This window comes from Temnothorax americanus, unplaced genomic scaffold (assembly GCF_048541705.1).
Source record: "Temnothorax americanus isolate GAGA-0224 unplaced genomic scaffold, ASM4854170v1 Scaffold32, whole genome shotgun sequence".
In the NCBI taxonomy this organism is placed as follows: Eukaryota; Metazoa; Arthropoda; class Insecta; order Hymenoptera; family Formicidae; genus Temnothorax; species Temnothorax americanus.
Genome location: NW_027509464.1, coordinates 2,069,032 through 2,093,903, shown reverse-complemented (window position 1 = coordinate 2,093,903; position 24,872 = coordinate 2,069,032). Strand labels below are relative to the sequence as shown.

The following is a 24,872-nucleotide window of genomic DNA, read 5'->3' as shown; positions in this document are numbered from 1 at the left end:
CACAGCGATTGACCACAGCCACTCACAGCCCCCGATGGCTGGAGTTTTCCCCTGAACCAAACAATCAGATATTTTTACAATCAAATATTTTATTATTATAGCTAGCATTATTTCTCACTAATCCTAACATATAATTATCGCCACATTATCGAAATAGCGATGTGAAGTTTATCAACGCCTGCAGTTATGCAAGCATTTGTATGCAAGCGTATGTAGAGTTGCAAATCTGCAGGCGGTAAATAGAACCAAACAATCAGATATTTTTACAATCTTGCGTCTAGCCATAAGTATAGCATTACATATATAAACTTGTAAGAAGAAACGTTTTCCAACTATTAAAATATTTTTACATCGTTCAATATTTTGTACGTACATTGCTTTAATTTCTTTGAATTAAGTATCTAAAAGTAACTTTCTAAATTCTTACAACTAATAAATATAACTCCGAAATTATATTGTCAATCTCTTAATTCCTTAAAAAATTGTATGTAGAAATATTTTAGGTGCTTTCTCGGAATCGCAATTCTTGGAATTTTAGATAGTGCATCTTCTTCGTCGATTATTTCTCTTGATACATTGTCCATTTACAAGACTTTTAATTTTTATGATTTAAAATCCCGAATTCTGCGATTCTTAGATTTTAAATAGCGCATAATCTTCCACGGCAATTTTTGTTCTCCTGATACTTTGTCTATGTTAAAGACTGTTAATTTTAGCGATAATTTGTAAACATTAAAACCACAACTTGCAATAGTTAATTTATCTCGTTTACAATAATTATGCTTAACTTTAATTATAAAATGTTACTCTTGATGTAAATAAAATAAGAAAAATAAAATTGAAGTATTTTACAGAAGCAATGAAGTATTATCTATTCTTACCCCTTCTCTTATTTCCTTTCCTTCCTATTATCTTATGACTATTATCTTATGCCTAGAGATTCTCTAGTTCAGGGAGCCTATTACGTATCTTGAAACGAGGTGAAAAGTGAAAGAATTCACTAGAGTATCTACGATTTCATTGGTCAAAATCTAATAAATATGTTCACTTTTTGCTTCGCATTTTTACCTCGTTTACAACTGTTCATTCCAGTATAAGTAGTAAACTTAATTTTTAATCAACAGGTTACGCCCGCTACGCTATAAACTTAAGCAACTTCGCAGGGTATATTTAATAATTTATAATATAATATATAAATATACAATATAAAATATATAACGTAATACAAATATAATACAAATGTAACATAAGATATAATATAATAAAAAATATACAACAATAAAAGATTATTTTAATAAACAAAGATTGTATCAATATTTACATTTTATAATAAGGCTACACCAAGACTAACTAGCTTTTTTTTACTAATTACCATTTAATTTGATATAAACCAAATTTAAATAATTAATTAAAACATTAATAATATTAATAAAATATTAATTGCTAAAGAGAAATATCTACCGCCTGCAGATTTGCAACTCTACATACGCTTGCATACAAATGCTTGCATAACTGCAGCTGTTGATGAACTTCACATCGCTATTTCGATAATGTGGCGATAATTATATGTAAGATGAGTGAGAAATAATGCTAGCTATATAATAATAAAATATATACGTACAGATCACGGTGATACAGATTAATCAGAAAATCGATTGAGAATTTTTATAAGTAAAACGTTCTCGTTTGCGTTCGTCATTTATTGATGTTACTCCTGTCAAACTTCACGTGTTCATGTCGATGCGAGCACTACAAGTATCTTGAAGTATCGCTTTTACATTACATTCGCTTTTTACATGACAGTGCACCTACATGACACTCATCGTGTGATGCTCCATGGAAAATTCGTGCGAAATAGCGGCGACGGTAGGCGCGAATCGTGAGCGAAACACCGTCTCTAAGGATGCCCGTGATATGACGCTATGCGAATTATCCTTTTCATCGTATTTTACATTGCGGCTTATGTGGCAAGAATCGCGATTGGTGGCGATATCGCCAAAACGATGCCAGGTATCCTTGGCATTAATTACTTAAACGCACTAAATTCCTCTCGAGTGATCTTTTCATTGAACAGTAAAAATTTGAACAGGTTTTATGTGTACAAAGAAAGGGGTTACTTACTTTTTGCTTAAACTAATTAATCATTTTCACGCATGTTCTCTCAACATTTCTTTCCTTGCACATTCGTAGGAAGAAGTATGAGATACGTCTTCAAACAGAAAAGTGAAACAGCGCGGAGCGGAGTGTCCAAAATGCCTATCGACGATGGAATAATTCAGATGATAAATAAGCGCAACAGGCAATCGTTAATAGGGAATCAAATCGATGATTTTCCGCAAAGCAGAAGGAACAACTTAGAGCGAGTCAAGCGAAGTTTGCGAAAACGGAAAAAATGTGCAAAGAAGTCAGATCGCAAGATCGCCCGTCGTCGAAATAACTACGTGGACGACGATGATATCGACGAGCAAAATCTCTCGTCGAACGTAATGAAATTTCCCATTTGGCAAGTCCCGGAAGCAACAGTTCCCGCAATTAATTCTGATTCTACGCCGAATCCGACGATCATGGAAACAGAGATGAATGATCGATCGTTGCTCGCGTTTGAAAGGCCGCCGTCGCAATTAGAGAATTTAGACTACGATCGCTCTGTAAATGAAGCTACATTGCCTATCGCCGATCCAAATTCACGGAGATCATTTGACATAAATGTCTCCAATAAAGACTTAACATTTTCCAAAATCGCAAATCCGAAATCCGAAATTAAGGTCGACGTAAGAAGTTCTGCCTTTGAAGGAGTAAATAATAAAATGTTGCTTCCTGAGCATTTTCAAGGATTTCAGAAGCAATACGGCGCATATCAGAGGGATTCTTCATATAACGTTAAAAAAGAACCATTCGATGATCGTCTAACAGGCTCTAACAAAAGATTTCTACTCGTACCGGTTTCTAAGAATCTGTACGTTTTGAAGGACGTTCGGGAGAGTCCTCGAGCAGGCGTGGACGAAAAAATTGTACCTAAGCGATATAAGCTGTTAGAGAGAGATAAGAACAACGCAACGTCCGCCATTCTCTCGTTCAAGGCTCATATGCACCACGATGTGAAAGATGTAGGTAGAGCTTATCTTCAAAGAGGTCATCACCATTTATTTGACCACGACGCGAATTATTTGTATCCTACCCTTGATCTTCGTGTTCCTGAAGAAAGTGCGAATCCCACGGAAAATCCGGCGTCTTATCCTGACTTTTTGTATCCAGGTGTCGCCTTTCGGACTCGTTCCAATTTAATTGACGCTACTTCTGAAATTTCCGACGAACAAATTGTCTCTCCCGTTTCGGATTACGCGAACGTTTCTTTCGCGGATAATAATTTGCGTGACGGAATAAATTCTTACGATTCGTCGGCAGTTCTATCATCTTCTTCTATCGATATCCCGAATGACGATGTATCTTTGAAGGAAAACGCAAATGACGGTCAATCGAGTGTCTTGTCTGCGACGAAATTAGACGACGAGATGAGTCTGTTTCAACAAGATAGCGAGAGTTATGGAACTTCTTTGGGATACAGCGAGTTTGGTATCGAATTGACAACCACGGATTTCCGAGATATTTTTGACACGCACGATGACAGGATATATACGCCAGCCCCTTTTGAAATGTACTTAACTAATGATAAAGAGGTATTTGCTGTGTCACAAAAAATGGGAGACGACTCTAAATTTTCGACAGGAAGGAACGAAGATGAACCTGTAACAGACTTTGTAGATAATATCTCGACTGTCTTTGACGCGTCCGCGAACGAAGATAATACGCTCTTTCCAAATATTACTTACACCTTCGTTAATAATGCTGAAGACGTTTCGAATAGTGAAGATATAGACAAAGGTAGTCAAGAATACGGAATCTCGATTCCTGGCGAATATAACAATAAGAATTCAACTTACTCCAACGATTTTGATTACAATAGATCCAGCGATGTGGATTTGTTACTTAATGCAGAAGATTACGTGACAGCTGCACCAAATATCGATAAATGGTCACTAAAGAAAGCGCAATCTAACGTAGAAAACTCGCGCGGTTTATTAATGGCAATTAAACCATTGTCCTCGGAGCTGCAGAAGTTGTTGAACGCAGTTAAGTTAGTCAACCGGAGCCTCAGCGACGTGCAAAGTAGACTGTGCGATAAAAAAAACGTCGTCAGGACCGAGCGAGAGAATAAAGATAGAAAAGGCACGAATATCGCAAATCTAACTAACAAAGTAGATCGCTGCAATTTTGATTCCTCTACAAAAAGTTTTAACAGTCAGTCGTCGAAAAAGAAACGCTTTAAAACCAAAGACGGAAGTGTTACAGGACGTGATGCAAAAATTAGAAAAAAAACCAATGGTCTCTTCTTAAATAAATTGACGACACCGTTTTATAAGCGCGAAAGCTCCATTACCGATTCAAAGGTACAAAATAACAGAAACTTCCTTAAAAAGAAAAAACTGAATGAGAGAGAGTTTCCCAAATTAGGCGACGTTGAGAGGCGCAAACTGCCTTATTCGAGGTTTAATAGGAATCTGAAGTCTCTGACAAAAATTTACGAGATGAAGCCAATTCGACAGCTTATCGGAACCGGATTGAAGAGGATGAAACGTACAACGATGTCAATTGCAAGATCGTCGCGTTTGATGAAAAATTATAAATCGAGCAAGAATAATTTTGCTGGCGGGCATACGCAAAGTCAAGAAAATAATCAAATAAGCATCAGATCAATAATTCCACCGAGTAATACACCTTCGACATTTCCAGATATATTCACGAATGATAATTCAGCGCGTTTCTCGTCAGATCAACGAGATCCACAACTCGATGTAAAGAGAGTAATGTCGAGCGAAATATCTAGTTCTGATAAAGAAAAGAAATTTTCTCCTACTGATCCGCAGGTTTACAAGGAAGCGACAGCTTACCTCGATATACTTCGATTGTTGAGTAAGACTGAGAAACCTTATGTCGGGACCACGCCGAATCCAACAGAATCGTTGTCACCGCCGATCTTTACGACCACAGAATTTTCTGTGTCCGCGTTAACATTCTTGCCATACCTTACCGAGAAGTTTACAATTACAACTTCGAGTACGATCGTAGAAGAAAAAGGAGCCGCCAAGATGACCGAATCATCTTTATATGCGACAGTTACTGATTTTGGGTACAGCGAAGACTACGAACAAAATTATACAAGGATGAAGAATTACGAAGATATAACTCCCAGAATTTCGGAAATTATATCGTTGACGCAATCGCCGGTTACGTTGAGTGCTTTTACTATTACGATGCCAATTACGTCGCCACTATATTATACGACGGAATTAACAATCCTTCCGTTTGATGAAGCTGCAATCTCAACCACTGAGAAAATGACTATAATGTCACCTGTCGCGATCATTACTGAAGTAACTGAGACCCCTATCGCAATTCCAACGATAGAAACTCTTACAACCGAAACTGCGATGCTATTAACTCCATTTTTAGAAGGTATGACGGATATTACTATGAAGATTACGATTCCTGCGGCTACTTCAATCGAAGAGATGCCCGCATTAATTAAATCTGAAACTATGACCACAGAGGAAGAAACTGTGAAAGTTACGTCGACAACTTTGACGACGGAAACAATGCAAACATTCTCGATTGTATCATTATTCAAGAGTGTAGAAGCAGAATTGACAATTGAAACTACATCTTCTACCGTGCCAGTTTCAACAACTCTGATAATTACAGAAGGTTTTCAAACTACAACGTCAGAATCTACTTTTGGAAAGACTTTGTTTAATATTACTACAATCGCAAGTTCGCCTATTTTTGAAAGAACGGAAACGATTTTAAGTACGTCGACAGAAGTTACAATAACCACGTTAATACCGGAGGACGAGAGTCCAGTGACACAGATCGAGAAAACTATAACCGCGGAAGAAACAGCTACAGAAATCCCAACAACTATTGAAACCGCAACGGCTACTGAAACTGCAGTAACTACTACCGAAACTTCAACAACAGCTACTGAGATTTCAACGTCTGTAGAAACTACAATAACCGAAATTGTAACTAATAAAACTTTAACAACTGAGGAAGCGTCAACATCCATCGAAACTTCGACAGCCAGCGAGATACCAATGACCAGTGCAATATTAACGACTATAGAGGCTACAATAACTACGGAAACTTCAACACCTGAAATTTTGACGACCGTCAAAACTAAATTGACTGAAAAAACTGCAAGTGCCGAAACTTTAACGCCCATTGAAACGCTAATACCCACAACGACTACAAAAAGTACCACAATTACCGAAACTTTAACACCTACTAAAATTCTGATGACTTTCAAAACTCCAATTACTAAAGAAACTACAAGTGCCAAAACTTTAACGCCTACTGAAACTCTAACATCTACTGAAACTACGATAACTACCGGAACTTCGACAATTACCGAGATTTCAACATCTGTAGAAACTACAGCAACTACCGAAATGTTAACAATTAATAAATCTTTAACAGCCGCGGAAACGCCAATATTTATCGAAACTTCGACAGCCAGCGAGATACCAACGACTAGTGCAATACTAACGACTATAGAAGCTACCACGATTACGGAGACTTTAACGCCTACTGAAATTTTGACAACTCTCAAAACTCCAATTACTAAACGAACTACAAGTGGCAAAACTTTAACGCCTACTGAAACTCTAACACCTATCGAAATTAAGACAACTACCGGAACTTCGACGACTACCGAAATTTCAACGTCTACAAAAATTACAGCAATCACTGAAATTCTAACGGTTACTGAAACTCTGACAGCTACAGGAACGTCAGCGTTTATCGAAACCTCGACAACTAGCGAGATACCAACGACTAGTCCAACAACTGTAGAAACTACAGCAATTATGGAAACTTCAACGCTTACTGAACTTGTAACAACTATCAAAATTCCAACGACTGAAAGAACTACGAGTACTAAAACTTCAATGCCAACATTTATGGAAACTCCGTCAACTACCGAAACTCAAATAATTACCGAAACTCCAACAACTACCGAAAGTCCAACAACCACCGAAATTCCAATGATTTCAACTACGTATATTACAACTGAGTCTGTTACATCAGAGAGTACTACGTCGTCTATGGCAACGACGTCCCCGAAAGAATTTTTTCCAACATCAATTCTGACTGCTTTCACCACAATTTTTACTACGGAAACAACTGAGAGCATTTTAGTTTCTTCGACGCCTGTTACAGCAACTTCCGTTGAAACCACAGTTCCTACGTTGAAATTAACAACGACCACGCCGTTACAGACGCTGATTACAAATACGACGCTAAGTGAAACGCCGTATACTACAATTTCTAGCACGTTCTTGACTACGACCGTTCCAACCACGTCATTGAAAGTAGTAACGACAACGCCCTTATCAGTTATTACAAGTGCGATGCTAAGTAAAACGCCGAGCACTACGCTTTCTACGTTTTTAATAGAAGAGACTACAGCTTCCTCAATACTTACGACGTCTTCACTTGAGACACTTCAAACCACGGCTGTATTGCCAATTCGTACAACGGTATCTACAGTCGAAACATTTCTAACTACATCATCTATCGCGGTATATATGACAGAGAATGCGACAGTTTCCGGTACTACTGCTAGCACAATCACAGCAATGATCTTCGAAAGTACAATATCTCCGGTCACATATTCTACAGTAACAACGCCTTCTATCACTAAAATTCCAATTACAACGCCTGTTACAGTGCATACTGGGACAACGGCTTATGAAACTACTTCTACCTTAGTTACTTCATCTTTTTTAACAGAGACCATCGAAGGTACGACGTCTTCTATAAAAGAATATGAAGAAACCAAAGAGTATGAAGAATATTACTATGAAAGTACAAAAGAAAAAATAACGACTTGGGTTACAGAAGAAGTCACTATCGTAAGCGAAACAACGCCAACGACGTATTCGCCGTCGTTTACCACTCCTTTTTTTATTGAGACGACTACAGAAACAATTTCCCTCGCAATCGAAACAATTACTCTGCCCACGATAACCGAAGAAACTGTATTGACTGAAAAAATCGTTACCGTTACTCCTATAACAATGATTGAGGGAATATCGACACTTTCGGAAGTTACATTGATTTCCACTGAAACACGCACAATGTCGGCAATAGAGACAAGCAGTTTGGTGTCCACAATAGCTCCGACTACTACTGTTTCACCTCTGGAAGAAACTGCCATAGAAATTACGAAGACAAGCTGGATAATACCGACGACTGAAAAACCGGAATATGCAACGATCTTAGAAGCTGCAGTCACCGTGACGCTTGCTCCATTTTCCGAATCTATTCTATCAATAATAATTACGCCGGAAACGCCTGCCACTACGCCGGAAGTTATTTCTATGTTGCCAAAAACTGTATCAGAAGAGTTTACGATGTCAACGACTGAAAGTCCATCGGTAACATACGCTACAAAGAATTTTACATTATTTATCGGAACAACGACCCATTCCACTGTTTCAATTTCGGCAGCAATTACTGAGGAAACGTTAGAAGCTGAAACGGAATATTACGTAGCGAAAGAACCGTCCAAAGAGGAGTATGAAGAATACGAGGAGTACGACACTGAAATCCCGACTGGCAAGTGGTATTATTATGACGAATATGAAACCACGACGAAGAAAAGGATCACTGCGACGGTAAAATACACGAAACTGCCTAAAGAAAAGGTAATAAGTCTGCCTTATGTCAAAGGTACAACGACTCCGTATGAAATAGAAACTTCAGAGTTTACAACATACTCAACACCTTCTGAGATTATATCGACTTACACTAATGTGACTTCAACTGCGGAAACTACTTCGGAAACACCTTATACCGAAGAAGAAGTTACTTCTACCTTGGAAACGTCTGCATTAACCATTATTGAAAATGTAACAACGGTTGGAGCGAAAACTGAATTTACAGCGTCCACCGAGAGCGAAAGGACAGAATCAACAACGCGGTTAACTTTTGGCTCTACTGAGGAATACACTCTTCCCCCTTCGACGACTTTCAAAATCCCGACGGAGCCACTTGAATATCTAACAATTCCGCCCAAGTACACGGACAGAGAACGCTTCACGCAAATATGGCGCGAGGTTACCTTGCCAAAATTTATCACAAAGCCTAAAAAAATTCCGGACGTTATATTGGAAAAGACTACGGCTTCAGAACGAGTTTTGACGGAGACTGAGACAACAGAGACCGTGGAGAAGTTGACTTCTTTCTTCGTCTCATCGGCGTTGACGACATTAACGGAAAAGGAAGCTTTTGAAGTGCACACAACGACCATGAGTACTGTATTTTTTGAAACAGAAGATACTGTCGAAACCGGTTATGAAGTTACCACTTTGACGATGACGGAAGAAGAGACTATCACACCGTTTATCACATCCGAAGCTGAAATTGAACTTCTATTCACTACGACGAGCAAAACTGTTGAACGAGAGGAAGGGAAAGAACAGTTACTGCAACGACTCGATCATCTCAAACAGCACGAGAGAGAGATGGCGGAGAGAGAAGAAAGGCTGAAGGAGAAGGAAAAACAGTGGGACGTGGAAAAAGAGAATCGCAGGAAAATGATGCAGCGTGAGAAAGAGAAAGCGGAAAATATTACAACAGTGACTGGTACAACCGAAGGCTATGTTACGACTACTGTCGCTGTTTCGAGCACATCTCCTATCGAGACTGTTAGTACAACAAGTTTAACTGTATCAACTACTGAGATTGAAGTCATATCCCCTGGTCTCTATATTACTACGTCGAGTTTAGCCGAAGTTACCACGGTTCCAACTGAAACGACTCCATTTAGTATCACAGGAGAAATCATATCTGTGACATATACTACGGAGGTGACGGAAAAAGCGACTACGGAAGGAAACACATCTACGATGTACACCACGGGAGAAACAGAAGAAATAGTTATACCTTACACTACAGAGGAAAGCACATTTGTTACATACGTTACAGAGGAAATGAAGGAAGTACAAATCACGGACTATGTCACTCGGACACCGTGTATCACTATCGTGGATTTACATAGCTTCGGTTTAGCTTCAATTGAAACTACAACTTCTTATACTACCAAAGAAATATATACTGCAAGTTACGTATCTGAAACAACTCCATTCAGTACCACAGAAGAAGTTACATACGTGACGGAGAAGACGGAGAAAGCAACTACAGAAGGAAGTACACCTACGACATACGCTACAGAGGAAACAGTTATACTTGTGACCACTGAGAGAATTACACCTGTTACGTATTTTACAGAAGAGATAGAAGAAGTGCCAATTACGGATTATGCAACCTTGATGCCATATGTCACTACATCTATTATAGATTTGTATAACGTCGGCTTGGCTTCAATTGAAACTGTGACCCCTTATACTATCGAAGAAATGTACACTACAAGTTACGTAACCCTTTACAGCGAGCCTTTATTCGCTTCATCTACCGTTACTAGCCCAATTACATTGGCTACCGAAAAGTTCATTACGTTACCCGTTGCTACGTTTAGTGAAAGATTTGAGGAAGTCAGTGTAGTGTCAGTTACAACTCCTACTTGGTACACTACAGAAGAAACGTACACAGCGGTTTATAGTAAGCCTTTATTCACTTCACCAACATTAGAGTTTACTAGCACAACTACTTCATCGACTTTGGCCGTTATCACGACTACAGAGGTAAAGTACGACGAGGAAATAGAAAGATTGAAGGAAAAATTGCGCAAGAAGGAGCGCGAATTAGAGGAGAGAGAAAGGATTTTACTGGAAAGAGAGGAAAGATTGGAGAAAGATATAATGGAGTTTAAAAGATACATGAAAACGTTTGAAGAGAAAATAACGTCAGTTACACCATCCCAGAAATCGACTGTGCTCACAAGTTTATCAACACCAGTGCCGCCGACCGAAATGACCACTATAAAAGTGCAATTAACAACTCAGATTAAAGGGGTAACTGAGAAGAGAGAAAATCGAACGACTACGAAAATAATAACTTCTCGACAGACAGAAATGGAAGACATCCAAGAAAAGAAACGAACGAAGTATGTTTCTGAAGAAGCCGTCACACAGAACGAAGAAGAAATCGTGACGAAACGAGTATGTTTGAACGTTTTGGAAAATACGACAATTCCTTTAGATAAACGAAGAAGGGACATTGTGACCAAAAAGATCTGCCTGCCGTATTTTCCCGCGAAAAACGAAGAGAGGAGATCAGTTGGTCGATTAAGCAGAAGGCTTCTCGCTTTGCAAAGTACAAGAAAATTTAAAAGACCGAAGTGGAATGTTCCATTAGATTTTCGATGTCGCAGAAGGGTGAAAGAGACTACGCGTAAGATCGACAATCTGCAGCTGTCGCACCACGAATGGCTAAGCAACGAAACCACGAAGCCACTGCAACACTTTAAAGGTTTTATTAGAATCTACAGAAAGATGAGGAAATTTCCAAAGAAGGTTGCAACCGTTATTGACACGCGAGGAAACACGACTAGCGATTTTCAAGATAAAACCTCTCTGTATGAACAACGTGTTCTTGATTATCATGAAAGTATCTTCCAACCGACGGCAACGTCTACGTTGGATAAGGAACATAGAAAGAGAAACGCTTTCTTCAAATATAATTTAATTTCCGCGAGAAAAAATAACTTCCCCATTGACGACAAATCAAATGTTCGAAAAAGAGACGTTTCACCGATAGAAAGCGATGCACGATTTTGGACAAAAAAAAGCACGGCCAATATTTCGAGTCAAAGAGCAACAACTGCAACAGCCGAAGAGGACGGATCTTACACGGTAAACGTGCTACAGCTCAGTTACGACGAGAACAAACAAACGCACGAAATAATATCTGCAAAACCAGATGAAGATGAACTGACAGCGATTATATCTGAATCAAATGATGACAATTATGTAACTGAATTTGGGGAGGACAGGAACATTACAACGCCATACTATGAGATTGAAGAGGAAGATAATCTAAAAGAAGAAGACGATGAGTTCATGACAGATGAAATGGAGAAAAAAATGGAAGAAAATGAAGATTATATCGAGGATATGATAGACAGTATGATAAAAAGAATCTTAACTTTTCAAATGTCCTAATTTCTCTAATATATCATTTGTTTATTTGTTTTTTTATTTATATTATAATATCATTCCGCGCTATTAGCATATATTTTATATATTACTTTCGCTTTCAAGATTTTATTGCAGTATTAGAGAATCTATGTACGCGTATATCTTGATGTAGCATTCGATATTGTAACATAATCTCTTTTTTTAATGTGTAATTTTAATATTATAGATTACATGAATTATGAAGAACACGAAACATCGACGTGGACACACAATGGGAAATTCTTAGACAAGAGAGGCAAAGATAAGAGAACGACAGAAAATGAAAGAGAATTATTGGATCAATCGTGGCCCACCGAGCAAAGTACGACATATCATTTAGGCGGCACTAGATTTTGGGAACTCGACTTCGTCACGGAACCGTCAGCTGTATTACGTACGACGGTTGATAAAAGTAAACCCACTGACGTATCGATCACCAGGACGACCTGTTTCGACGTTGTTCTTAAGAACGAAAGAAGTAGCGAAGTAAAGTCTAATGTAACCTATCACAAACGGGACGTTTATAACAGTAGGACGAGGAAAAACGTTTATAAAATCAAAAAACGAAATGCTAATCTTAGAAACGTTACACGAACTAAAGCGTTGCGTTACAAGCTGAGAACAAAGCGACCCGGAATGAAGAAATTAAAGCGCGATTCTCAAAAGTTGAACGGATCGAATGATTCCAAGCGAAGTTTCGGGGAAGCGAGAACGATGAAATTTAACGATTTTCGGCGTGCCAGCAATGAAGATTCAATAACGGCGAAGACCCGCAAACTGTGCGGCGTTAATGCGAGCAAATTGAAGCGTCAGATTGTCAAACACCAAGATGCTACAGATAAACGTGAAAAGAAGCAACCAGCAAAATCGCGAACATCACAAAACACTAATTTGCGCTCTCTTCATAATACGGATAATTGTGTCGCGAATAAAAAGAATAAATATCATAAGACGACGACGGCCGCGAGTCCTCGAGTAAAAAAAACCAACGATAAGAAGAACGATGAGATAGCAACGCATCTTAATACCACTGGCCATAAAAATAAATCAACATCTACGTCGCACGAGAGAAAAATCCATAATTGCCTTAAATGCATCTGTGACATCGCAAGCGCAATTAACGACATAAAATCTCTATTAGACGGAACGAGCTTTCCGTTGGACGAAATTAAGGCGCTTAATTGCAGCGAATATAAAGAGACCCAGGATAAAATGGTGATCTCGATGAACACCGACGCGGAGGAGGCTAGAGAATTTCCGCAACCGCATTACAATATCGAATTGCTCAAGGGCCAGAAATATATCAAGCTGGAAGAGCTAGAGGATAATTTCAACAGCGACTTGGAATTCGACAGCGGTATTTCCGTTTGCAATTAAGCTTCTCTCCAAGTATTCGATATCAAGGTGTATAAATAAACAGTACAAGGGAGAAATTTATTTTCAGATCACGATGTTGTTTCACTACCCGGCGTTAATCTCAATTTGCCCTGTAATCAAAACGGAGATGGTATCACCTGGCTGTCGAGTGTCAGCAGACCGAGTTACACGTGGAAAAGAACGGACGGCATCGCGGTCCTCGGTACAATACGTTACATCGCTCTGTCGCGTTCGAATTGAAAGAGAAATTTCGGCGCGACGGAATTCACGGGAAATCGTTCGTTGTAGGTTTCGTGGCGGAGAACGGCGATCTGGAATTGCGAAACGTGAACGCGAAGGATACGGGGAACTACACCTGCGTCATGACGTACACGAGCCCCGACAATGAGGAACCCGTGGAGACCGCTTACGAAATTCATTTGCAAGGTGCGAATCACTGATTACCGATTGAATACTTTCAACGAGTTTTGAAGCGGCAAACGCTTGAGACCTCGCCGAAACTAAAAGGGAATCGTCTTTCGCGCAGTTGTCACGCTGCCGAGGCACGTTGTGCACGGCGAGAGTCGTTATCACGTACCATCTTGCGACGAAAGGGACTTGGACGTCCTAGTGACGTATCTACCGGTAAAATTAAACAGCGTTATATGCGAAACGGATGTCTGCAATGCTTACGTCCTAACGCCGTCTTGCTCCCGAAGTCAAGTTGGTATATCTTTACATAAAACGAGGGGATTTTCTCGGATCTTTCAATTTTGATCCACTAATGTGTACTAATTTTTATTACAGATTACAGTAAATATTCTATTAGTGCCATCGCATATCGTTAAACTGATGACAATAGATCCCAAACGCTGCAATGTTTTTTGTCTTAAAGCCATTCAGGATAAAGTCTCGTTGATACTGAGTAAAAATTTACAAATCTTCCTCGAAAAGACCAGTTAGTTGACAAATATATACTTGTTTTACTGTCGCAACGTATCCTCTGCTGTCTTATAATGTGCGGAAATTAATTTCACATCTACCGTCATACTATACATTTTGCATTTTCAAGCCCCATTACGTTATACATTTTTTAAATTTTTTATTTGGAAAATATTTATCTGTGATAAAATAATTAAGGAGTATTTAGGGAATTATAAAGAATATAATTCATTTTATCGTAGAGGAGAGGAATGTTGCGACCTTATACAACTCACAATACATCTCTATAGAGTTGTTTAACTATAGTTATTTTCAGATTGCCGCATTACGAGCAGAGGCTGGTGCCGATCGTTGTCGAAAAGTCGTCGTTCGCAAGACGGAAGCGAGGGAAGACCGATGCAAACGCGTCCGCCGGGGGATCCAGCAACGTCGGTTTGTTCTCCAGCTGTCCAGCGGGATACGGTCTTCGTGATACACGTTGTGGTACGTGTCATTCGCCAGAATCGGAAGAATAAATAACGATATGATAACGGCTAACGAGAATTTTTCCAGTTCCTTGTAACGTGGGCACTTATAGCGAGGACGGAGTGTCGCACTGTAAAAAATGCCCGCCCGGTACGTATCAGCCGAATCACGGTGCCAGAGTTTGTCGCACGTGCACTAATCCAATGACGAAAGGCTGTTACAATATGGTACAGATCTCGACTCGCAAAATATACGTGTAACATGTATTATATAACATTTCAAGTATAAATAAATATATAATATTTCAGAATTATTAAAATTAATTTTGGTTTCGATGCATTAGCGCGGCGTGTCATTATACATAAATCGCTTTCTCTCGCAGCTCTGGAATTCTTTCTCCGCTATAATGGTAACTTTGGCAAGTGTTGGCGCGATGCTGTCGATATGTGTGCTGTTGCTGTGGATAATTTGCTGCGCCAAAAAGAAATTCTGCGTAAAGCGAATAGCTGGCATTGTCGCCAACGAAGACGCTTTTGAGCCAGAGGTAAAACTGCTATGCAGCATCAGAATTCAAACGAGAGATAATAGAAGACTGATAGTCGATTTTTTTACTTTACAGAAACGCGTGGAGGAGCAACTGTTAATTAAGGATGCGAGTGACAACGAAGATGAGCAATGGGACAGCGAGAACAGAGTTAAGAGAAAGAAGGGAAAGTTTTATTTAAATAAAAAACGCCGAAAACAGAACGAAAGAAGAAAATACGACAAGACGCGTGTAAGAACCGCTGAATATATGATAAATTTTTATTGAAATCCCTAAAAAAATCTTCGTGTCTTTATTATAAATTTAATAGTATTGTGTGAAGATTATTATTGTCTGAAGTCAATTTCGTTCTTCATTTCGCTATAGGCACACGAGGACGAATGGGGATCGCATCGTATAAAAAATGCTCCGATTATCTGCCCGGAATCCTATCAGTCTCACGAAGATTATAACAACTGTAAGCATCCATTTTATATAAAACAATACCGTCAGTCATCACGTATCCGTATGTAACGCAATGAGTATCAATTTTATGTAGATCATCCAAGACGGTCGTATCGTAAGGGACCGCGGCTGCCAGAACGTGATTTTGATACATGACAAGAGACGCACGTACGTGAAAGAAAACGTACTGCGAATAACGCGAAACAGAGTCTCGTAATCTAAAAAAAGCTTGAAAGATATTCTAGGATCAATTATTAATTTAAAAACTATATAACATTCATCCGCGGTTGCAATGCATCTACTTTTAAGATATATATAATCTATTAAACACTAAATAGCATACATTAATTATATCTATTGTATTGTGGAGACCGTATGTTATAAATAAATGTAATATGCATAGTATACAAACGCGAAAAGCATTTCGAGATATTATGTTACGATTATATAACCGTATTTCAATATATATTTCTTATTCTTTACATATCTTATCTGATTATCTATAAATTCTCTTTATCGTTCAAGTCAGCGATAATCTCTTTGGCATTTTAGAAACGTGGTTATCAGCAGCACGCAGGGAAGAAAACAAAATTAGTGGCAAAGTAAACCCTAAATACTTGGTCGTGCTACAGATGAATTATTAATGACTGTAGAATTAAGTTCACAACGAAAGTGACATATATAACAATTTTAATAAGCTTCTACATCTGATAGACATTTTACCAGATGTTAATAAATTGTCTTTATTACAAATACATACATTTCCTATTGCATTATCCTAGCGTAATCAAATGACGCTCGCAGCATCGGCGCAGGATACCATACTCTAGTGCGACGCAGCCAGGTAATCTGGGAAAAGAAAACAGAGTGACAATTAGAGTGACGTCAGAATCTGTTCGTTAATCAATCAATATAGGTCGCGTTAACGTGCATGAACGAAAGCCGAGGGATCAACTACAAAATACCTGACTCGCAGGACGACACGCTCGACGTACCAGAAGCTTATTTCATCAGCTGATGACGGACCATGAGGAAGGGGATGGAGAATCCGCTGCCGCAGAAGACCATGAACAAAGCCAGCAGCACGTGCCTGTTTTTCGTGCTGAACGGGAAGTTCTGCAAGTGAAAATGTGAGAGATTGAACGTAGTGCCCCCGTCAGCTGCCTCGCACCGCGGGATATTGTTACGCAACCGCGCGAATTCACGTCACTCACGTGTCCGGGAACGCCGTCGTAGGGATCGTGATGGCCACTCCTGCGAACCGCGCTCGTCGTGAACCTCCTCACCGCTTGCCGAGCGATCGCGCTCGCCGAATTTATCATTTTTAACCGGGACGTACGGGACACTCGACAGAACTCGTTTCCACGCGACGCACTCGTGCCCGTGCAAAATGGCGGCTCGTCGCTCGTCGCTCGTCGTCTGCTCCGCCTACGGCCAGGGTGGCCAACTTGGAAGCACTTGGAAGCCTGGAACAGCACTGCAGCCAATGGATGCGGCACGCGCGCGATATAAATGTTGCCCAATCGAACGACACTTATTTTACAAACGTGTATCGGGCGAATAAAAACGGAATATCGCACGCAGACGCAATTCTTAGCATTTAATGTATCTTTATTTTAAATACTAATCGCTAAGATAATAGAAAATTAATATGAAAAAAAGCTTAGAAATATATAAAAATTATAAAAGTCTCTAGGTGCAATGGGGAATAAGCTTTTCTATACTCTAATGGCGCTTTTCTTCGATAGTATTGAATAAAAAAACAATATATTTTAAACTTTATCAGTATTGATTGCAACAGAAATTACGTAATTTTGTACGTTAAAGTTGTCGCTTTCTATTTGAGTGACGTGTCGTCGATGCAATATTCTGTGCAGTAGTTTATTGTTAATTATTAATTGATTATTATTATTAATAATTAATGCAAATTAATAGCATTATTCTATTAAATGGACTCGATTAAACGTACGATGAAAGATATTCGTATAGCCGCAGCAACAATTATTTTACATTATTTGCGTCATCGCGATGTCAGGTAAAATAATAGATTAAAGAAAAAAAGATAACGGAAATTCTATGCACAGTAAATAAACACGTCGCCCTTAATAAGTTTAACATATCCATTCGAAATTTTTTGTTACTTTGTTTAAGCTGAAAATATTTCGAAAGCTTGCCGGCTTGCATATAATACATTTCAAGATTAATTAAAGTTCTTTATTGTGACTAAAAAATGCTGTCTATATTTGCTTTTTAATCAACACAAATTATTAGTCAACATAGACAAATAAGGAAGGAGTGGATAAAGTAAAATGTATAAGTGTAGCAATAGCTGCTCAGTTTGGAAAAATTTATTTCTGTACATGGACGAGAAATATAATTATGGGATGTTTTACAGCGAATAAATTTGCCATTTTAATAATCAAAAATTTATTTGATGCTTAATTAACTTATTTTAAGTCCGCAGCAAATAATTTTTTTTTTTAAGCGATACGGGGTTTTGTAGCTGATTAACGCAGTTATGTGTACTTTATCACATTATCAGTATTATTAATTAATACATATTTTACAAATTAATTCGTAATAAATCGTATAAAATAATTTATTATTAGTCTTCAACGCTTTAGATCAAACGACTGTGACTGCAATTTTTGTAATTGCACGTTACACTTATATTGCACATTTTTCATTAAATTATTATAATACCTCTGTAAACACGCATGACAAATCAACAATTGCAGTATTATTTATTCACGAGAATGCCGATAAAAGTTGATGTAAATTCTCGCATCTTCAAATATAAATATATCAATGTATCAATGTATCAATAGTAGTGCGAACATCGGAAATGTCCAGATAAACAACACAGCTAATTATTGCGTAATAAAGTTCCATTTAATTAATTAATTCAGTTGATCCCGGCGTGCCTGAGTATCGCCACGCGGTATTCGGAGCAATTTATCGAACAATAATATCGTGTTATCGCGAAACAATCCAATCGCATATATAACCTTTTGTGTGTTCGTCGCTTTTGAGAAATGACTTTAATTAGCGGCCATCGCGACGTGTCTTCGGCTATGTAGCTATATTAGGCAAAATATCGGACACGGGTATTTAGATCGGCGTGCCGATAAATTTAACGCTAACTCACACACCTGAAACTTTGCTCACCTTTATTTTCTCAAAGTAAGAGAGCGCAGAGGCCAGGTAAAAAAAGCAAATTTCAGGCGTAAGAGTACCGTCAAAACACACGCCGGCGCCGGCTCGATGATCGTAGCTAAAAGGGGCTATTTCCGTTTCGCTACGTTACGACGTTACGGCGACACAAACACACCTGAAACTTTGCTCACCCAACATTAAAAGTACGGGCCGAGCAAAGAGTCAGGCCCGCCTGTATAACGCCCAACATTTTTCCGTTTCTTCGGTGCTCCTCTCTCTCTCTCTCTCGCTTTCTTGGTCCTCCTTTCATTGACGTTGGACGCAGCAACAACGGGTCGTATGAATAAAACAGAGCGAACGCTTTCTGTTCCTCGCGCCGAGGTAAATGTTTCAAACGAAGGGAAGATATTAAATTTTGTTCCGTGTTCCTACTTTAAAACAAAAACTCTCGTTTACACTTTTCTATGATAGAATAAGCATCTCTGGGCTTCGCTCTTATAAGTTATAGTAGTTATAGGATTCAATCATCCGCAGATAGAATGTCTAAACTATTTCAGAAGTGAAAATTGATCCTTTCGCAAAGATTTTATCGTAAAGTTGCTTCTCCCAGATGCGTGTATTATGCGCTCGGCAATATTCGTTCTTCCTCGGATAAGAGACACGACTCGTCAGATCTGCAACAGAAAAAGAGAAAAATGTAATTTTCAGGTACAACAACGCGACAAAAGATGTATTGTTATAATAAACTGATGATTTTATTCACTGCCGCGGTGGTTTAAACGTTTTTTAGTGCTCCGACGCGTAAAATACACGCTTAAGCCAAATTAAAATTCGCTTTAACGCGCAAGTCGCCGTAACTTGGGCAACTTTTATAAAATGACTCGCCCACACGCGCTTCCTCGGTCCTTTTGTCGCTTTTCTTGTTTTCTCCTGCGCGAGGGATAACGATAATAGAAGCGCTGGATTTACGTTGAAACATTACCGAACGTAACGGTTATTATGGGGCCGCCGTTCCAATTTGCGGCGGTGTTTATTCAACGTTGATTCAACGTTCATTTTCAAGCATTTTGTCAACGCTGCCGCACGCTGGTCCAGCTCGGAGCCCGAATTAAAATTCGTGTCACTTCTCCGCGTCGCTCTGTTAAACGCGCGTTATGAAACCCCCGTAGCTCCCCCCCAGTCTCCCCCCCCTGGGCGCGTTCTATCTCGAACTTTTCCGTATGCGCGGCGCAGGGCGGAGAACCAGCGACGAGAAGAAGGCACGTGAACTCGTACCCGACGCTGTTCCACTCATGTTCATGAAAGGCGCCCTTTCTTCGTGGCACACGGCGCGCGATCCTGCGATGACTCGCACGATAGCGAGAACTCTCGGAGGAGGAACGGAACGGAGCCGAACAGAGCGGCTAGGCTCCTCCGTGAAGAGGAGGATAGAGAACGCTTTCATTTGGCGTGCATGCACGCGCATATACGCAGAAGAGAGGAGAGAGACGAGGAGAGAGACGAGGAGAGAGAGAGAGAGAGAGAGAGAGAGAGAGAGAGAGAGAGAGAGAGAGAGAGAGAGAGAGAGAGAGAGAGAGAGAGAGAGAGAGAGAGAGAGAGAGAGAGAGAGAGAGAGAGAGAGAGAGTAGTGATCATCACTGCTCTCGTGGAATGCGAGCATCAAGAGGAGAGATAGAAGATTACGTCAGGCTCCGGCTCCATTTAAATGCCCGGCATTGCTGAAATTGGTCCGCGGTGACCCCTGACTTTGGGACTCGTCTCGGTTTCTTTGTCCGGGCCGCTCTACCCCTCTCGCGCGCAGGACGTATACGCGTGAGTATATATCCCTCGGTACTGAGGGACGGTCACGGACGACGGTGATGATGAGGAACGGGGAGAGAGAGAGAGAGAGAGAGAGATCTCGAAGGGAGCCGGCTGGAGACAGAACGAAAGAGAGAAAGAGAAATAAATGTCCCGCCGGTTATCGCCGGTTAATCTGAAGCCTCACGTCAAACCGGCAACGCGCGAAGCCGACTGACGTCTCTCCGAAAACGAGAAATGTTCCAATTAGCGAGATTTTAGCGCGCACGAGAGAGAAATTTTCTTCCTTCTTCTTCTTCTTCTTTTTTTTTTTTGAATCTCTTCCTTTCAACTCCGAGTTGACAAGGCGACGCGACGGCGTTGTCGCCGCGGACTCGTGATGTTGACTCGGCGCGCGGCAACTTTCGGGGTAAGGCATTAATCATGCAAGTCGGGAACTTACTTGCGTATGATTCGGTTGGGCAAACAACGCACCGGCTTGACGTTGAACACGCTGATGCCGGTCGCGCCGGCATGCGGCATGGCATGGCATGGCATGGCATGGCACGGCACTCCGCGCACAACGGGCAAAGGATTTAATATTCTTTTGCCGTCGCGCGCGCGAAGAGTCGAGTCGTCGCCGCGCGGAGAACGCGCGTTTGTTATTCCGGCTGTCTCACTAAAATCCACCGGCCGGCTATGATATTCCGCGTACTTATCCGCCTTGTACCTCTGTGCACATGCACCTCCTGCCCGGCCGACCCGTTATTTTCCGTTTAGATATGCGGCTCGGAATAGATAAACAGACGAACCCGCCAGAATAGCGGAAGACGCGCGGCGTTATTTTAATTTCCAACCACTTCCGCCGGCAGAAGCGTGTGTACGGCTCGGATCGACTGTTTGCCTAGACAACGCTAGGAACTTGTACCAGGTACCAGGGCGTGCGTGGATTTCCGTTTTAATGACATATCGACCTTATTCTTCTGGCGATGATTTAACTCGCGACAGAAAGATTGTTAAAATTTCATACTTTATCGATATTACTAGCTACGATTTTGTCGACCCAGAAACGCCGACTTATTTTCCGATTAATTTCCGATAAAAGCATGCACTTTTCAGCCAAGCGTCTCCAAGTATCGTAAGAGCATTTTAAGAGTATCGGGCTTCGGCTCCTTACAATATAAAATATTTCGCGCATACACACGCGCGCTGAATCTCGGCCGTCGAAGAGAAAAATCGCCGTCCATCGAGACATATATATATATAGATCCGATAAAAGTGTCGCTCAAAAGGACACGCACTCCGGAAATTCTTTGAGAATCGCGGTCTCAGGAGCCTCCTTCGTCTCTCGCGCTCGGCGAAATCGCTATCGAATTTCCTGGTGTGACTCGGTCGCTCGATCCTCCGCTTTTCAACCGAGAGACCCATCGATCTTCCACGAGGCTATAAGGTTAACGGATGCAAACAAAGGTGGTTTCGCGCATCCTCCTCTCAAGATATTCGTAACGAAATACAAAATTTATTTTTGGAAAACCCATCAAGAACTTGAAGCAAAATATCATCCACGAGTCGGTATATCTTAAATAAGGTAATAATAATACTTTTATAAAATTATCAAACTATTTTATTATTTGACAAATTAATCGAATAATCAAAATTAATAATAAAAAAAATATTAACAGGCCGATTGCCGGCGTCAATCCTCGCTAATCCCCATCGTCAGTCCGCGCGCGCGCGCGATTCTCGATTCTCAAGTATATACGCGCCTAGGTTTTGCATAGGTGTTGGATATAACGAGAGCGATATGACCGAAAAGCGAAACGGTCGAAAAAAACGCTTATAAGCGGGTTTGATGGAACATTTATCCTGACCCCTCTCCGCAAACCCTACGCGGGATGATCGATCGACCGTCGTTCGGGCGGCGGGAGCTATATTTTGCGAAATATTTTCGAGACACCATTCGCTGCGTTACATTTTACACGCGCGCGTGTGGCCGAATTTATATCGTATATATTCGGCAAGGCAAAACAATTGTTCCCCGCGTGAACGAGATTATTTCTGCGCCCATTTAATTTTCGAACTGGCTTCATCAATACCCGAAGATTGCCTTTTGATTATTGTTGCGCCCGTATTATTTGCACATTTGCATGCTACCACTCCTCGTTATTACGACTCCGTTTGCGATACACGTGTTTCAAGTTACAAGACCCGCGGCACATATGTGCGAGGCGTAATAAAATAATGGTCTAAGGGCGTATATTTCCTTGTAAAAACTCGGGAGTAATTGTTCCCTTCACAAAACTGTGTTATTAAGTCTACCGAGATATTTGAAGTAACTTGAACTTTGACCTGAAATTCAGAGGATTCTTTTGTAAAATATTACGCGGTAATTTCGGGACATCCTGTATACAAAGGCGCTTAATGCGCATCGGAAATAGCTGTCCGTGGGTTATGTAACGGTATAATGATGCAAGTTTTGCCAACAAAACCGGAGAGTTAAGCTACTCCGTGGTTCGTTCGCGTTCATAAAAAGGATCCGGAGGAAAGGAGAGAGAGAGAGAGAGCGAGAGAGACTGAAACTGAGACGAGCGCAAAAAAGGGCGTGCCGGCGTTTGACAGGAAGTTGACCCAGCGTCCGGTTCTAATGTATTTCCGGCCGGTTACGGCTATCAAATCGCACCGAGTTTGCGGTTTCGCCGCTCTGTTTCTTTTCTACCTCTCTCTTTCCCCGTTACAATCGCCTATCCTCGCTTTTCGACCGTGCGCGAATTAACGACGTGTAAAGACGTCGTTGAAAGCTTTATTATTGTCATTAACGTCTCTACGCTTTCATTCGACCGAGGCGTGGCGACGACGACGACGCGGGCAGAGTAGCGCGTCGTTGCCGCGCGCGGCGGGCGAACCGTGCAATTCCGCGGAACCGAACGCGTCGAGTATTTTATTGAAAATAATTTGAGTGCGGTATTCGAAAGCTCTTTCATCATTAGTAATCGATTGTTTAAATTAAAAACATTCGAGTGGGAACGGTCGTTTCGTTGAAAAGCGAACGAGGAAATACCATCAGATAGCGGCCACCTGGGAAATCGGGAAAGGGGATCGTGAATCCATAATCCCGCGTTTTAAAACGATAGGAAATTTACTGCTGTCTGAAGGATCGATATATATATAAGCGCAAAACTACCCCCGAAAGCTCGTAAATCCAAGTGAAACCGGTCGCCGTACGGTGTACTTGCTGCAGAGAAGCTGAGAGACGACGAAGTAATAAGAAATCATACGCGTCCGTATCGACACGCGCGCGGAATGAAATGAGGATAAATCTCGACGATAAGACCTAACGATCTCCACCCCTAAATGCGTTACAGTCATGCTACAACCATTTGCAATCTCGCGAGCTCGTAAAACAAAGAGTAGCGGGATTGCGGCGGTTAAAGTCGACTGCGCTCGCGAAAAAAGTCCGTTAACGAATCGATTGAAATGGAAATCGATTGAACAAGCACTCGCCGCTTGTTATTCCCCATTTCCTGTCTCTCCCCCTTCTCTCCCTCTCTCTCTCTCTCTCTCTCTCTCTCCGTCTGTCTTTCTTTCTCTCGTTTAATGCGATTCCTCCTTAACGCAGGTAGTTTCGCGAGGCAGAAATCGCACCCTCGAAATCTGGAAAATAGACAGGAGAGAGGAAGAGAGAGAGAGAGAGAGAGAGAGAGAAAGAGGGGAGGCAAGCGGAGGATGAGGGATAATTGTATTGTAATTGCATCCTTCGAGCTACGTGCGCTGACGGGAAGAAAGAGAGACGCGAGAGAGACAAAGAGAAAGAGAGAGAGAGAGAAGCGGAACCGCCGGAGTCGGAGTCGAGCCAAGTCACGGTTGACCCGATTTTTTTTCTCTCCGCTCCAGCGCGGGCACGGCGCGGCGGGAGTATACGCGCCGGGTTCCCGAACTGAAACTAATACCCGCGATGGCGGCGGCGGCAACGGGCGAGGGCACGGGAAAGA

General features: G+C 40.9%; 2 protein-coding genes and 1 long non-coding RNA gene across 14 annotated transcripts in view; 1 reads left to right on the top strand and 2 right to left on the bottom strand.

The window, feature by feature from the left end:
* Nucleotides 1-44: 44 nt before the first annotated feature.
* LOC143901217 (uncharacterized) lies at nucleotides 45-16,207 on the top strand. The gene is made up of 12 exons (XM_077413312.1): nucleotides 45-12,144; nucleotides 12,385-13,554; nucleotides 13,642-13,776; nucleotides 13,863-14,000; nucleotides 14,101-14,276; nucleotides 14,361-14,511; nucleotides 14,802-14,978; nucleotides 15,048-15,187; nucleotides 15,343-15,504; nucleotides 15,580-15,735; nucleotides 15,871-15,961; nucleotides 16,043-16,207. The coding sequence occupies exons 1-12, from the start codon at nucleotides 2,154-2,156 to the stop codon at nucleotides 16,102-16,104; spliced, it is 12,549 nt and encodes a 4,182-aa protein (XP_077269438.1). The 5' UTR covers nucleotides 45-2,153; the 3' UTR covers nucleotides 16,105-16,207.
* Nucleotides 16,208-16,621: 414 nt separating this feature from the next.
* On the bottom strand, nucleotides 16,622-17,364 carry Cox7c (Cytochrome c oxidase subunit 7C). 2 transcript variants are annotated; one of them, XM_077413131.1, is made up of 3 exons: nucleotides 17,163-17,364; nucleotides 16,914-17,064; nucleotides 16,622-16,797 (listed from the first exon to the last, which is right to left on the bottom strand). In XM_077413131.1, the coding sequence occupies exons 1-2, from the start codon at nucleotides 17,268-17,270 to the stop codon at nucleotides 16,951-16,953; spliced, it is 222 nt and encodes a 73-aa protein (XP_077269257.1). In that variant the 5' UTR covers nucleotides 17,271-17,364; the 3' UTR covers nucleotides 16,622-16,797; nucleotides 16,914-16,950. The 2 variants fall into 2 exon arrangements, with proteins under 2 accessions (XP_077269257.1, XP_077269258.1); XM_077413132.1 differs by having other exon boundaries at nucleotides 16,944-17,064.
* Nucleotides 17,365-18,274: 910 nt separating this feature from the next.
* LOC143901140 (uncharacterized) overlaps nucleotides 18,275-24,872 on the bottom strand; it is a 153,772-nt gene continuing 147,174 nt past the window's right edge. For all 11 annotated transcript variants that reach the window (XR_013257988.1, XR_013257985.1, XR_013257984.1 and 8 more), the window contains one exon: nucleotides 18,275-19,778. This is a non-coding gene — a long non-coding RNA (uncharacterized LOC143901140). The remainder of the gene's footprint in view (nucleotides 19,779-24,872) is intronic.